General features: G+C 42.5%; 1 protein-coding gene across 1 annotated transcript; it reads left to right on the top strand.

The window, feature by feature from the left end:
* The first annotated feature begins 271 nt into the window (after positions 1-271).
* LOC138595265 (mucin-22) lies at positions 272-6,512 on the top strand. Its single transcript, XM_069666628.1, has 5 exons — positions 272-329; positions 2,351-2,512; positions 3,065-3,967; positions 4,064-4,124; positions 6,138-6,512. The coding sequence occupies exons 2-5, from the start codon at positions 2,362-2,364 to the stop codon at positions 6,202-6,204; spliced, it is 1,182 nt and encodes a 393-aa protein (XP_069522729.1). The 5' UTR covers positions 272-329; positions 2,351-2,361; the 3' UTR covers positions 6,205-6,512.
* The last annotated feature ends 6,965 nt before the right edge of the window (positions 6,513-13,477 follow it).

The following is a 13,477-nucleotide window of genomic DNA, read 5'->3' as shown; positions in this document are numbered from 1 at the left end:
CAGTACCTCTCCCTGACCTTTTGTGACATTTACTGTAATTCAAAATGAAAGTGTTTTCAGGCGTCAGCTGATGACGTCATCTTGGGTTTTTCGAAATGTAATCCGTGTTCCTCACAAAGATCGCAGCAACGTTTTAATCATGATTACTTGTGACTTTGACAATTTCCCTGTTCCTTCAGGGAAACGATGGCAGGAAAACAACCAGTCAGACAGGTTGGTTGGCAGGTTGGTTATGATTCACTGTATAAACTCTCAGACATTTCTGACAGCAGTGACAGAGAGGCAAACACGTTAGGAGAGAGAGTCTGTACTGCAAGTGGAAAAGCGAGGTAAGAGGCATCTTTTCTTTATCATGGTCTTACAATATTATTGTCAAAGTTATTTAATTAAAGAGTTATGACAAATTGTTTATAATATGTTGGCTGTGTTTCCAGATTTTCTCTCTGAAAAACGAGCGATAATAAAATAACTCGACATAAAATGACACTGACAAAAGAAATGACATTATATTTATGTTTTGTGCCACTTCCTCTTTATGCAGGTTTGTGTGTTTTGTTGGATGAAACCAAACAACAGATGGTTAACATATTTACTTATTGATTGAAAATGTGCACGATTAAAATCTGGTTTTGTGAAGTCAAATCCATTTTGTTTAATATGACACTGACTTTGTAAGATTAGATCATCTTTATTAATCGCCCACAGGGGAGATGTACTCTTTACAGCTGCATAAAAAAGAGGACAATTAAATTAGTAAGTGATTATCAGGAGATATCACATCATCCCTGTAGGTACATTAGCACCTCTACCTCCCTGTAATGTTTGTTTACATTAAGTTATATGTTAGTTTTTGATTTACTTGAGTTCTGGTTTACTTTTCAGATATGTTAGTTTTAGGGATGCACGATATTATCGGCACGTTATCGGCATCTGCAGATATGATACATTTTTCCACCGATAAAACAACACTTTAATTCTGCCTAAATGCTCAGTGATTCCCTAAAAAGCTTGAGGTAATGCTACGACATTAACTCACATGTGTGCTCACTGCCTGCACAAAGTTATCAACAATATAAAGACTAAACAGTCACAGACACTCGAGCCGATGAACAAAAGTTAAACACCTTTCACAGCTCTTAACTAGCTCACAGTTAGCTCGCATTCACGTCATTTTACCGACTTAACATCAAACACGCCGAAAATACACTCGCGGCCAAAGCCAACGCTAACAGAGAGAAACATAAACATCAGTGCAAAACTAACTTACATATTCATGGAAGCACACATGATAAAAAGAGTCCGTCTGCGAGCACTGATGTCTCCGTAGCAGGTGCAGTAAACAAGTCCGGGCATGTCTCCCTCACTGCCGTGTTTCAGGGGGATGCTGCATTCAGGTGCGCTCAGAAATGTGAGTGATCAGACACGTGACCTTTTGTACAACGCTTCTTTTGTCAAGCGTGAAGAAGGGTGCAAGATGTCTGCTGTATGGCAGTTTTTGGCCACTACAATAAGAGCAGGCATGATATCAACTCCACTACAGGGAGACTCGATGTTCTCTGCAGTTAGGTGGGAAAATGTGCGTAATGTATCTGTATGGAAATGTTACCAGACTCTATGTTGGCCGTAATTATAGCCTGGATAATTATTGCACTAGCCATAGTGTGTTATCTAAAGCACAGGAGAGGATTCTTTAAGATGATTTATGTAAATATCTTGGAACCACAGACAACCAGTTAGGCTGTAAGGCAGGTAAAACTCTTCTGTTCTAATTGGCTTTATTGATGCCTCTAAGGCCTTTGATCGAGTCAATCACCAGAAGTTGTTTCAGCGGGGCATGGCGCTGAAAGGACTGTGCGTGACTGCCTCACAAGAATCCTGGCAGATATGCCAACCAAAGTATGCAGGTCAAATGGGGCAATATTCTCTGCTCCCTTTGGCGTTGGTAATGGAGTTTGACAGGTTGGGCTACTTTCATCAGCTCTCTTTAATGCAATGTATATACAAACATTGTATTCTTATTTCTATTTGTATTTACCTTCCTGCTACTTTGTCTTTTGTGTTTGCTGGTGCAACACCCGAGTTTCCCCTCTGGGGATCAATAAAGAGTTATCTTATCTTATAGATAAATGAATTATCCGAGCAACTCGAGGCAAAACTGGCTGTATGATTTTATGTATGCAGATGATCTGGCTATAGCAGAGTTTCACCACTAGAGGGCCCTGTTTACTCTTCCCTGAGCGTAGCAGTCTCAGCCCAAACCAGACCACTGCTTGTCTGCCCATTATGTTTTAATTTACAAAAACAATTTGCATAGGTTCACGTCTCTGTGTTTTTTATTTTTCCTCCACAGAAGGTGTAGTCATGAAGCTGGGGCTGCTGGTGGTGTTGGCTGTGGTGGCTCTGGTTCCCAGCCTGTCTGAAGGCCGGACTGTCTCTAAATGCGAGCTGAGACAAAAACTGTCGAAGGAACTCAACCTGCCCAAATCGATCAGGGAAAAAACCCTGGCAATAGGTGAGGTTGAAAAGGGTCCTTAAATGAGATGTTCAAATTCAAAAGAGTTCATCACGAATAAAATCTTTTATTCTGTCACTTTAATGCAATGAAATAACCACAAAGAAATTCAAATATACCGGTCTATAAAAGCATTTTCTGTAAGCAGGGGTGCAGGGACATGTCTGTAAAAGAATTAAAAGGTGCCAAAAGCTGCAGTTCCTCTCTTGTCCACTCGAGGCTGTCTCCAGCAGTGAGTCAGTCCCCATAGAGCCCCATGTTAAAACTTTACAGCAGAAATAAACATGTTTACAGCCTGGTACAAAAAACAGTTTGGGTCTCTATAGCTCGTTTCTGTCTTCATGACAACTGTACGGGTAGAATCACCTGTTTACATTATATTAAGGCTTAAATTTTAGGGGCGGGTCAACTGAGTGACAGGTGGGTACTGTAGGCTTAGACATCAACACATCAACACAGTCACTTACTTACTTTCACTTGCCATCCCCCTTTAATGTTCTTCTCTTCTTTTTCTGCTTCCTCCCGTGTGCTTGCGTGCTGGAACTACTGCAGTGATCTGTGAATTAAACAGGAAGTACGGTCTAAACACTAGCCTGGTCCAGGAGTTGGCAACCACAACAGTGGAACAAGAAATGATCAGTGAAGAAATGATCAGCGAAGAAGAGACCGCAGAAACACCTACCCCAGAAACAATGATCCCAGAAACAATGATCCCAGAAACAATGATCCCAGAAACACCTACCCCAGAAACAATGATCCCAGAAACAATGATCCCAGAAACACCTACCCCAGAAACACCTACCCCAGAAACAATGATCCCAGAAACAATGATCCCAGAAACAACCACCCCGGAAACAATGATCCCAGAAACAACCACCCCGGAAACAATGATCCCAGAAACAACCACCCCAGAAACAACCACCCCGGAAACAACCACCCCGGAAACAATGATCCCAGAAACAACCACCCCAGAAACAACCACCCCGGAAACAACCACCCCAGAAACAACGACCCCGGAAACAACCACTCCGGAAACAACCACTCCGGAAACAACCACCCCAGAAACAACCACCCCGGAAACAATGACCCCAGAAACAACCACCCCGGAAACAATGACCCCAGAAACAACCACCCCGGAAACACCTACCACTGAAGCAGTCCAAACAACTCCAAACGCAGCTGTCAACAAGAGAAAAAAGCGGGGGGTTAACGAATACGATCAGATATCTAGTGAGGAGAATGAGGAGTCAACATGTACAGAATACAAGCTTATGGAAGAATTGAACAACCTAGAGAACTATTGTGATGAGGAAGAAATAGAGTTGCTTAACAACATGGTGGAAGAGGATGGGTCTTTTTCCCTCGGCTCCTACGGGCTCTTCCAGCTGTCTGATGGCTACTTCTGCAAATCTGATCACCGCCAGTCCAAAGACATTTGCGGAAAACCCTGCAGTGGTGAGTCTCTGACCAGATTCGTACAAAGAGAAGAGTTATTGCTTATGATTGATTGTGTATTTTGCATATTAAAAACTGTTTCTTTTTCCCTTGAAGCCTTCACTGATGACGACATAACGGACGACATTAAATGCTTTGTGAAGACTACTTGCTGGAAGTAAGTTTCTACACAGCAAACACCTCCTCCATCTCTGGTAGAATTAAGCAGCAGTAATTAGCATCACAGTTAGCTTAGCTGCTAATTACTAGTGGGATATTGTCACGGGTAGGTAAAACAAAAAGATAGAGGACACAGATGCAGACTTCAAATATATTGGATGGCTTACTCTTCAAGAGTCCTGGTATCAAAAAAATCCAAAAAATGGGACAAAACACAAGGAGCCCTGAGGAGAATCCACACGAGTCCAGGTATCAATCTGTAGGCTAACTAAGTCCACAGGAGAAAACAGTAGTGACTTGACGAAGTTGACAAAAGGCGAACCGGCAAAGAAACAGACAAAAGCTGTCTCCCAATTCAGGGGCTGCGTCCTTCGAAGGACGTATTTGAATTGCGTCACAGCGTCGCATCGAAGGCTGTCTCATTTTGAAGGCTTCTGCAGATGCAGCCGACAAATGCGTCCTTTTCCTGGGCCATGAAGGGACGCACATGATGGATCCTTTGCAATATGTCCCAAGATTCATTGCATGCAAATTCAAACAAGATGGTGGATTCTTAAGCGCCCGAGGAACACACTTGAAATGAAAACGTTTTTGGTTTCAAATCAATCAAATAGCTATGATACAAATGTTAAATTATCTTTAAATAATAGGTTAAAGTGATCATCTCAAAGATTTTCATGTAAATAAATGTCTGTTAAGTCATTGTCTATCTCTGAATGAGGTAACACAATGGTGACTGAGCCTATGGCCCTCTGATGAAAGCCTTTGCATTTGCAGTATATAGTATTATTACAGACTGGGGGTCTGTGTCGACTTGTATGGAAAAAATCTCAAGCGTTGCCCAGTTAGTGACGCGTTTCCCATCAGCCAGCAGTGGTTGGTCTGCCAGAGAGGGTAGGCGGAGCTAAGCGGCTGCTTTTCCGCTCTCTGCAAGTGTTGCGGGTAAACAGTAATCTACTATGGCTGAACAAACAAAGAAAAGATGGATGACTACAGATACAACTTCAACAAGAAGTGAAAATCCAAAGAAGAAGAAACAAACTCGACGCTCAGATGAAGCAAACAGTCTGAAAAGGAAAGCGACCGTCAGCCAGGAAAATCAAGAGTTACAACCGGAGCCGACCGTGGACGTCTGGTTATTTGGGGCAGATGCAGCCACAATTACCTTTCATCACCATAATGTGCCGCCACATAAAACGAAACTGAGAACTTGGAGATTATCGCTTTAAGTCACGTGACCTTAGTTACGTTAGCTAGTTAGCCCACTAGGTACGTGTTGGTGCCGCAAGGGTAAGGGCGGGAAATCCTCCGTACCAGAACATCACATTTCAGTTCGGCCTTAGCGTCTACCCAGGCTACAATTGACTCATCCTCCGCAGACCGTGTCCTTCGAAAGATGCCACCCCTGATTAGAGGCACAGCTGAAGACTATATACAGTAGGGGTGAACAGGTGAGACTAATCAAAAACAGGTGAAAACAATTAGGGCAGGGCACACAATCACAAAGGCGGGAAAAGAAACAAAGGAAGGAAGTTTAGCAGACAAAAGACTGTCCCAATCCAGGGGCTGCAGCCTTCGAGGCCACATCTTCACCTTTTACTAACCCTGTCTCCGGCAAGTTTGAGACGTCAGACGGTGACGCAGCAGAAAAGAGACCGACAGGAGTATACTTCACTGGCAATGGGAAAAGAGACAATTGGCATCTATAAGCGGGTCTTGCCGGGTCTGAAAAACCTGCGTCAACACGCTAATTTTGGTGGGAAAAGGGATATAAGTGACAGCAGTGACGAAGTAAAACAGGCAATAAAATTATATTTTTAGATCAACATTTTTATCCTGTTGTGTTTTTTAAAACTATTGAAGCAGCTGTTTTGGTCTGGCGTCCCTTACTGAAGAGGTTTCTGACCCCAACATGACTTACCTGCTTTAATTATTGAAGCAGTTAAGAATAATTTAATTATTTAATTGCGATCATTCTAACTAACTGTTTTCTTTCTTTATCATTAAACAGGAATTTAGTTTTCAACAGCTCTGGCATGTGCTGCAACACCAAGAACTACTTCAAGGAATGTAAATGAGCAGAACCTATTTTTACCTGCAGGACGCCACAGCCACAGGGACTTTTTCTTTTTCATCAGGACGATTATTTCCAATGTCACACCCGGGCTTCGGTAGAATGTCCCAAATATATGAAGCATTTTGTTTCTCTCTGTAATTTATCACTTTGTTCACTAAAGTCACTAAATCAAGTTTAATTTACAACGCAACAAAAGAATTCAAATGGTTTTGTTGAGAAACTGATCATTTAATGAAAAAAGCATGAAGTCAGTAATTCCTGTATCTTGATTTTTGCACTCTTTTAATAAATGTGTTTTTCTGTTTGATATGTTTGAGAAGATGTTTATTGTTTTAACAGAGGATAATTAAAGTGGAAAGATGGTTTATGACCAGACCATAAAATGCTAACATGCTAAAGAATGCTAATATGCTAACAGTGACAGTCTAAACATGCTGATAAGCAGAGGTGGAAAGTAACTAATTACATTTACTCATGTTACTGTAATTAAATAGTTTTTTGTGTACTTCTTTATGTAGTTTTTAAAATCCTTCATTTTACTTTTACTTAACCCGCCTGTCGTGTTCGTTTCTCCCCCCTTACTTGTTCCCGGTCAAATAGACCGGTCTGTTCGAACTGCTCTTACATTAAATCTGCAGTGGGTAAGACGGAGAAGAGAGCAGACTTTGATCCGAAATATGAAAGATCACAACCTTCAGGTCCCTCCCCCTCTCTCTCTGCGCGCCGCTCAGTCCTACCTCCAAAGCCCTCCCCGCAGAGGAGGCTATCATGCGTGCGCATGCTTGTAACCACGGCAACTGAAGGAGCCAAATTTACACTATGTAAAAACGTGAAACAACAACAACCGCGGCCGTTGTATTACACCACCAACACGATCGAAGCAGATACACATCAAACCAGTGGAAATCAGTGTTTTTGCTGTGTACGGTAATCTACAGCTAATTCTATTTAGCAAAACCAGCAGCGCTTAGTTCGCTAACAGAGACTGTGGAAAAAACAGAGCCGACTAAGCAGTAACACACTGTTGAGAACTATAGCCATGAGAGCACAGGCACACAGAACTATCAGGAGAAAGTCTGACACGGTCACTCTGCCTGGAAACTTCACAGAGATATTTTCAGCCACACTGCCATGAAACAACGCTGAACAGCAGCAGCATTTAGAACAAGCTAACGTTAGCCCGACTGCAACACCAACGTAACACAGCATCACAGTAACCGCAGACATCTTAGCAATGTGAAACAAATAGAGCAGAAATGAAGCTGGGGTAATTACCTGTCGAGCAGAACTGTCTAACTCAGCGTGGCTTTTTAATCCTCTCAGCTCCTGTAGCTCTCTCCACCTTGGAAATGCCGCTCCAATATTTACTCTCGTTTTGTTTCTGTCTCGGTCCAACTCTTTCTTTTTAGCTTGCTTTTCCTCATTTCCCTTCTTCCGTTTAACAATCTTTGTAGTGTAAGCCTAGTTGGCAGTGGAGGGACGGGCAGTTTATCGTTCCCGGTGGTTGTTTTTAAGCCTTTGTGGACACAAACCGGCTGAAGCTGCGCACATTGAAGAAATTGAGCTCGACCGTGTGGGCATGCGCTGAGGAGTGGTGCTGCGCAGCCTAACCCTAACCCTTACCCGCAAACAACTAACAACAAACATGAACAAACCTGCATTAGCAGGTCGGCATATTTTACAAACTCAGAGCAAACTATCCTTATATGGTTATATGGTTACTTTTCTGCTTAAAACCCCAAAAAGGGACATTTATATGAACAAGATTCTATGAATAACAATTTTCATGATTTTTTAACAAACTGATGGGAAACCAGGTTGGCCTGGAACATTAGACGGGTGATGATTATTGAAAAAGGACAGTTTAAACGGTTGTTAAAACCCTCCATGGAGGACCTTATCAATGAAACTTAAACTCTGCTCTCTGCCTGTGTGTCTGCTGCTTTTCCTCCTCTTTGTTGGGCCTCACATAAAAGCTGTCCTGGGGATACTCGTGTCCTCACGCTGTATTCACTGCCGGTGCTGACACCTGATCATCTGATATTATAAATGTCTTATGATGACGGTAGAAGAGAGACTCTTTCACCTTCTTCTTCCTGGTCTTTTCAGCAGGACGAAGGCGTAACCTGTAAAAGAGAAAAGGTGTTTTCAGGTAGACGGATCATTTTCGTCCCTCGACCTCTTTGGAGCTGAAAGTGAAGCGTGAGATTTGGCACCACATTGCGTTCTTCCAGAGCCTTTAAACACCAAGGGAGCGGCCTTTATCCGAGGAGAACAAAGGGAGCAGGTTCCATCTGATTCGCCCCTGGAGGCTCTGCAGACACTATATCTAACAGGTCACGAAGGTTTTCAGGGAGTTTGAGTCAAGATGAGGGTATTGGTGGTGTTTCTGCTGGCAGTGCTGGGCTGCAGCCTGGCTGAAGGAGGACTTGTGTCCAAATGTGAACTGAGGGATCGACTCGTGACGGCGGTTGTAAAGCTGAGTGAGAAGATCGGAAAGAAGGGAGAGCTGCCTGTGGAGAACTTAGTGGCCAAGAGTAAGTTCTGGATGTCACCAGGAAACAATTAAACCTTCGAGAATTAATTTAATATTTTATTATTGCAAGTAAGAAATGGATGAAAACAAGTCTATGATTGCAGATTTGTTTTGTTTGATTCATGATATATTTGTGATTTGTTTGTGTTAAGACTTAAACTTGTTTTAAAGCTCCATTTAGATCTGATTTGATCCAAACCAATGTGCGAGTATTTGGGGCCAAATGAAGCATACATGCCTGCACATTTAGCCTTATTTTAATTTGGCATGTTTTTAAGTCCTTTTGGTCTAAATTGAAAATATTGTAATGTGATACAGAAAATGTGGAACATGAACGCTAAATACAATTTAAAAAAAGGTCTTTAAAATGTGAAAACATCAAGCTACACAAGAAGTTAACTGTAAATACACTTTGTACAACACACTGTAAATACACTTAAATTCAAATAGAAACAGTTGGTGCAGTGTTTAGCGTCACAGTTAGAAGGTTCTTGGTTCGAATCCCTGTTCAGACGTAGTGGGCCTTTCCGTGTGGAGTTTGCATGTTCTCCATAGGCCGTGTTATTCTAAGTGTCTGACAACATCACAGAAAGGATCCCTACGGAGACGACCTTTTTGTTAACCAGTAAGATTATTTTTTTTAACCAGAAACAAACATTACATCGCTCTCGTCAAAGCCACCAGACTCCACTGACAAAAACAATGATTTTACCTGGCAGAGTGCAGGAGTTGCTGGTCTGCCTCAATCAGTTAGTTTCTTATGTTATTGCGAGTCACACAAAACCACTGTAGTAAACTAACTAAACATTTGTTTTTGGAAGCTACTGGTCTCTGTGTTGGCACGATGGTGGTCGTGAAGTAAGGCTCATATTGTGGGGTCATCCTCTGGGGATGATGCTTTTGCTCAGAAAAACGTTTTGACATCTGCAGGTTGAAGATTCGAGCAGATGGAGGTTCTTCAGGAAAGATTAAGACGTCATAAGCGATAATCAATAAGCAAATTGAATAACGTTTTGAGACGTTAGGAGATAATTTCTTTGATTCTCTCTTTTCACCCCGTCCCTCAGTTGTCTGTCACGTGGAGAAGGCGTCGGGTTTTAACACAAGTGTGGTGACTCAGCTGACCCCCAGGGGCGAAGGCCATCCCATCCGGGGGAGGAGGGAGGCCCCTGAAGGCCTGTTCGGCCTGGGCGAGTATCAGGACCCTTCGGTCACAATGATACCCCACACCCGAGCGAGACGGGACGTCAGGCAACCGCCTGCTGTAGAAAAGGAGGCGGAGGTGTGGACGCTTTATGGTCTCTTCCAGCTCAGCAATCACCTGGTCTGCAGCGACGACGACTCAAATTCATCCCCAAACATTTGTGGGATGGACTGTGACCGTGAGTTTGTGTTTGTTTCATTTCTACGTCATCAAAATCACAACTAGCACAACTGCTAATACGCCTACTTTACAGATGTTACCTGCTAGCAACCTCAAAGCAGCTGTAGTTCACTCTCCTTTTTACCTCTCATTTCTTGTCGAACATGTTTTCTTTACAGAATTGCTCGATGAGAACACCAGCGATGACATCACCTGCGTAGTGACTCTCATCCAAAACCTTCTGTAAGTTCATGTTGAAATTTCCTCACAGCATCTAACGCCACAAACAACTTTTTTATTTTCATACTGTTAATATATTGTATGTTGGTATAAGTTGCTTCTAGTGTACAACTACCCAAAGGGGAACTGCTCCTGCCCAGCTAGCAGGGAACGTTCCCATAACATTGGCTAACATTACCTACAAGTTCTAACTATGTTTGAAAGAAAACGTTTAAATCTAATATTCAAACGTTTTAAGGATGTTTATCATTTCAAATAAAGTTCTTGTAACGTTAAAACTTAAACTAAAGCCCAGTTCAGATCAATGATTCGCAATGCAACAAAACAGTTTCAGAATGTTGCAGAGAGAATTGCAGTGGTGTGAACTGGTTAGTTGCGTTGAGTTGCAGAAGACTTGACTCCAATCAGGAAACAGCATAAGTTGGCGTAGGCACCCTGTCTCTGGCGCTGCAGGAGCCAAAGACGGCTCCAGAATATCTCTTTGTAAACTCTCTGTCTTCAACGTTTATTAATCAGTGTTACAGCTAACGTTGTGAGCATGTCGCTGTCACTATCATCCACTTCTTTTTATAACCATAACAGAAATCCAGCTAGATAATTCATGTAACCTGGACCTAATACTAGCGTTATAGTATTAACGCAGAAGTAGTGGGGTATGTCAGTGCGTCGTTGCTATGGAGACGGCCAGCTGTGTCTGTGTGTGTTCCGTTGCTTTGATGTGAACGGCCCAGTTTCAGAACGTTTACGATCAGATGTCAGGATTCTTTTGGCAGTTGCATCCAGTCTCGTTGCGAATCATTGATCTGAACTGGCCTGAAGACAAAACGTTTTAAGTGCAACATTCTGAAGATATTTTCAGGATGTTATTGAGGCCTGGGATGTCAAACGCCTTTTATAAAACACTTGCTCCATGTTACATAAAAACAAACTTAGAACATGTTCACTGCAACATGCTGAGGATCTTTTCAGGATGTTAGTACGGCCTGAACTATCAGAACGTGATTTATAAAACGTTCCTGAAACGTGATTTGAACATTCTCACTGCAACGTTCTGAAGATGTTTTCAGAGAACGTTCTCCTGCTATTAAAACGAACTCTCTGGGAACCAAATAAAAACGTCCTGCTCAAAACATTACCAGAACATTGCACGTAACATCTTCAGAACGTTCTTAGAACAAAACATTTCTAGCTGGGTGATTTTTGAAATCTTAAATGTTTCTCAATATTTACATCAAAACAGAATCAGCTTTTAAAAGGAATTTGTTTTGGTGTTTTGGTGCAAAACTACGGAAGCCCAAAGCTGCACCACTGTGACGTCACATGATCATAACTCGTATCCCCAGAGCTGCAGAAGCACCAAACAAACACAGAAACAGGCTGAACTGACCTCATCAGGGTGGGCGATGGCAGCATGGCATGTCCTGCTCTGTAACATCACAGTGAGCAGCCTGTTGGTCTGTTTTCTACATCGACAGAAAATGATCCCGTTATCACGAGAAAACCAGCTTTGATATCTCGAGATAAAGAAGTCGAGACCTCCAGAAACAACTGAAATGACTCACAGGAAAACGGAGTAATAAAATGTGTGGATGCATGTCCGCTTAGAGCTTCCGTAGTTTTGCACCAAAACACCAAAACAATTTCCTCCTGTGTGTAAACCTGACAGCATAAAGTAGTAGAAAAAGTAAAAATAGCAGAAAGAGTTAAAAGGAAGTAAAGTACCTAAATTAATACTTAAGTACAACACTCGTACCTACATGTAGTAAAGCGTAAATCTTCCTCATCACTGATTACATTTCTATTCTGAATGTTTTCACAGTGAAAAAGCTTTCTCCATGAAACCGGACTTAAAGAGAATGTAAGTTATTGCACATGCTTCTGGTAATCTGCCTTTTAAAATGCAATAATTCAGACACACAGTCAGTTTGTTACACAGAAAAACAACATTTAAATACCTGCAGTGACGGTGATGTCTTCCGTCCTCTTGCAGGATCAGGCTCATCTTCCAGGAGGAGTGCAGAGATACACATGCCTCGGAGTTCTTCTCCGACTGCTCCTAAACCTGAAACCATTCGATCATCTCTGATCTCACATGAGGGGCCGGTGGTTTAGAATAAAGTGAAGCATATCAAACCTGTTGTTGTGTTTTTGCTGGTAGTTTTTATTAGCAAGAGGACGACTCATTCAAAGAGAAGACTACGACGGTAAAGTGTCTTAGATTTAAAGTTCCTGAGGTACGGGACATTTATATTTAATTTGTATCTTCCCCTGTTATTGAAACAAGCTGTACTTCACTTCACTGGTGGCTCTAAATTGCCCTTAAGTGTGAGTATGAGCGTAAAAGCTTGGCTGTTTTTATAGCTTTAAAAGTTACAATCAGCCTTCAGACCCGGGTCACATGACTCTGCAGTAGACCCGGGTAATTATCGCCTCGGCTCCGATCGGCATTGATGGGAACACAAAACCCTTGTCAACAAGCTAATCTCCGCCCCCTTTCTGGCGTGATGCTATGCTCCGTCGGTAGCTTCTGCGACTCCTCGTCATCCCTTCTACAAACTCCGCCCGTCTCCGTCCGAGCAGCGCTCAAACATTTGTTGCCGCCGAGTTTAATAAACAGACTGAATGAGTGATAGATACAATAAAGACCTAACCACCGTAACATCTTCACTGGTTACTAACCCTGTCTCCGGCACGTTTGTGACGTCAGATGGTGACGCTGCAGAAAAGAGACTGAAAGCTGTATACTTCACTGGCAATGGGAACAGAGACAATCAGCATCTATAAGCGGGTCTTCCTGGGTCTAAAATAACTTTGTCAACACCCTAAATTTTAGTGGGAAAGGGGTATATGTGTCAGCCCTGTGACTGACTGGTGACCAGTCCAGATGTAACCTCGCCTCTCGCCCAATGACAGCAGGGATAGGCTCCGGATCTGGAACTAAAAAGTGGGCCAAGTTAACCAACAACAGAGGCGGAGTTATGATGCGAATTTGAAGCATCATGTCAAGCAGCAAAGAAATACGGTGTCACAGAGGGTAATGTCCGAAGACAGGGAGCCCAAAAAGGCTGTCTTAAAAATGCTAACAGTCTTAGCTAACAGATGCTAACAGAGAAAATCGTACTTCCAAGAGACAGT

This window comes from Semicossyphus pulcher, unplaced genomic scaffold (assembly GCF_022749685.1).
Source record: "Semicossyphus pulcher isolate SPU_LCO1_2020_fin unplaced genomic scaffold, fSemPul1.0.p SCAF_17, whole genome shotgun sequence".
In the NCBI taxonomy this organism is placed as follows: Eukaryota; Metazoa; Chordata; class Actinopteri; order Labriformes; family Labridae; genus Semicossyphus; species Semicossyphus pulcher.
Note: the sequence above shows the minus strand (reverse complement) of the source record. Positions and strands in the feature narration are given on the sequence as shown.

What these genes read in the sequence shown, in the direction of transcription:
- LOC138595265 (XM_069666628.1), top strand. Translation starts at nt 2,362, where the DNA reads ATGAAGCTGGGGCTGCTGGTGGTGTTGGCTGTGGTGGCTCTGGTTCCC. An exon ending in GGAAAAAACCCTGGCAATAG is followed by an intron (nt 2,513 to 3,064) that starts GTGAGGTTGAAA and finishes GAACTACTGCAG; the next exon opens with TGATCTGTGAATTAAACAGG. An exon ending in TTGCGGAAAACCCTGCAGTG is followed by an intron (nt 3,968 to 4,063) that starts GTGAGTCTCTGA and finishes TTTCCCTTGAAG; the next exon opens with CCTTCACTGATGACGACATA.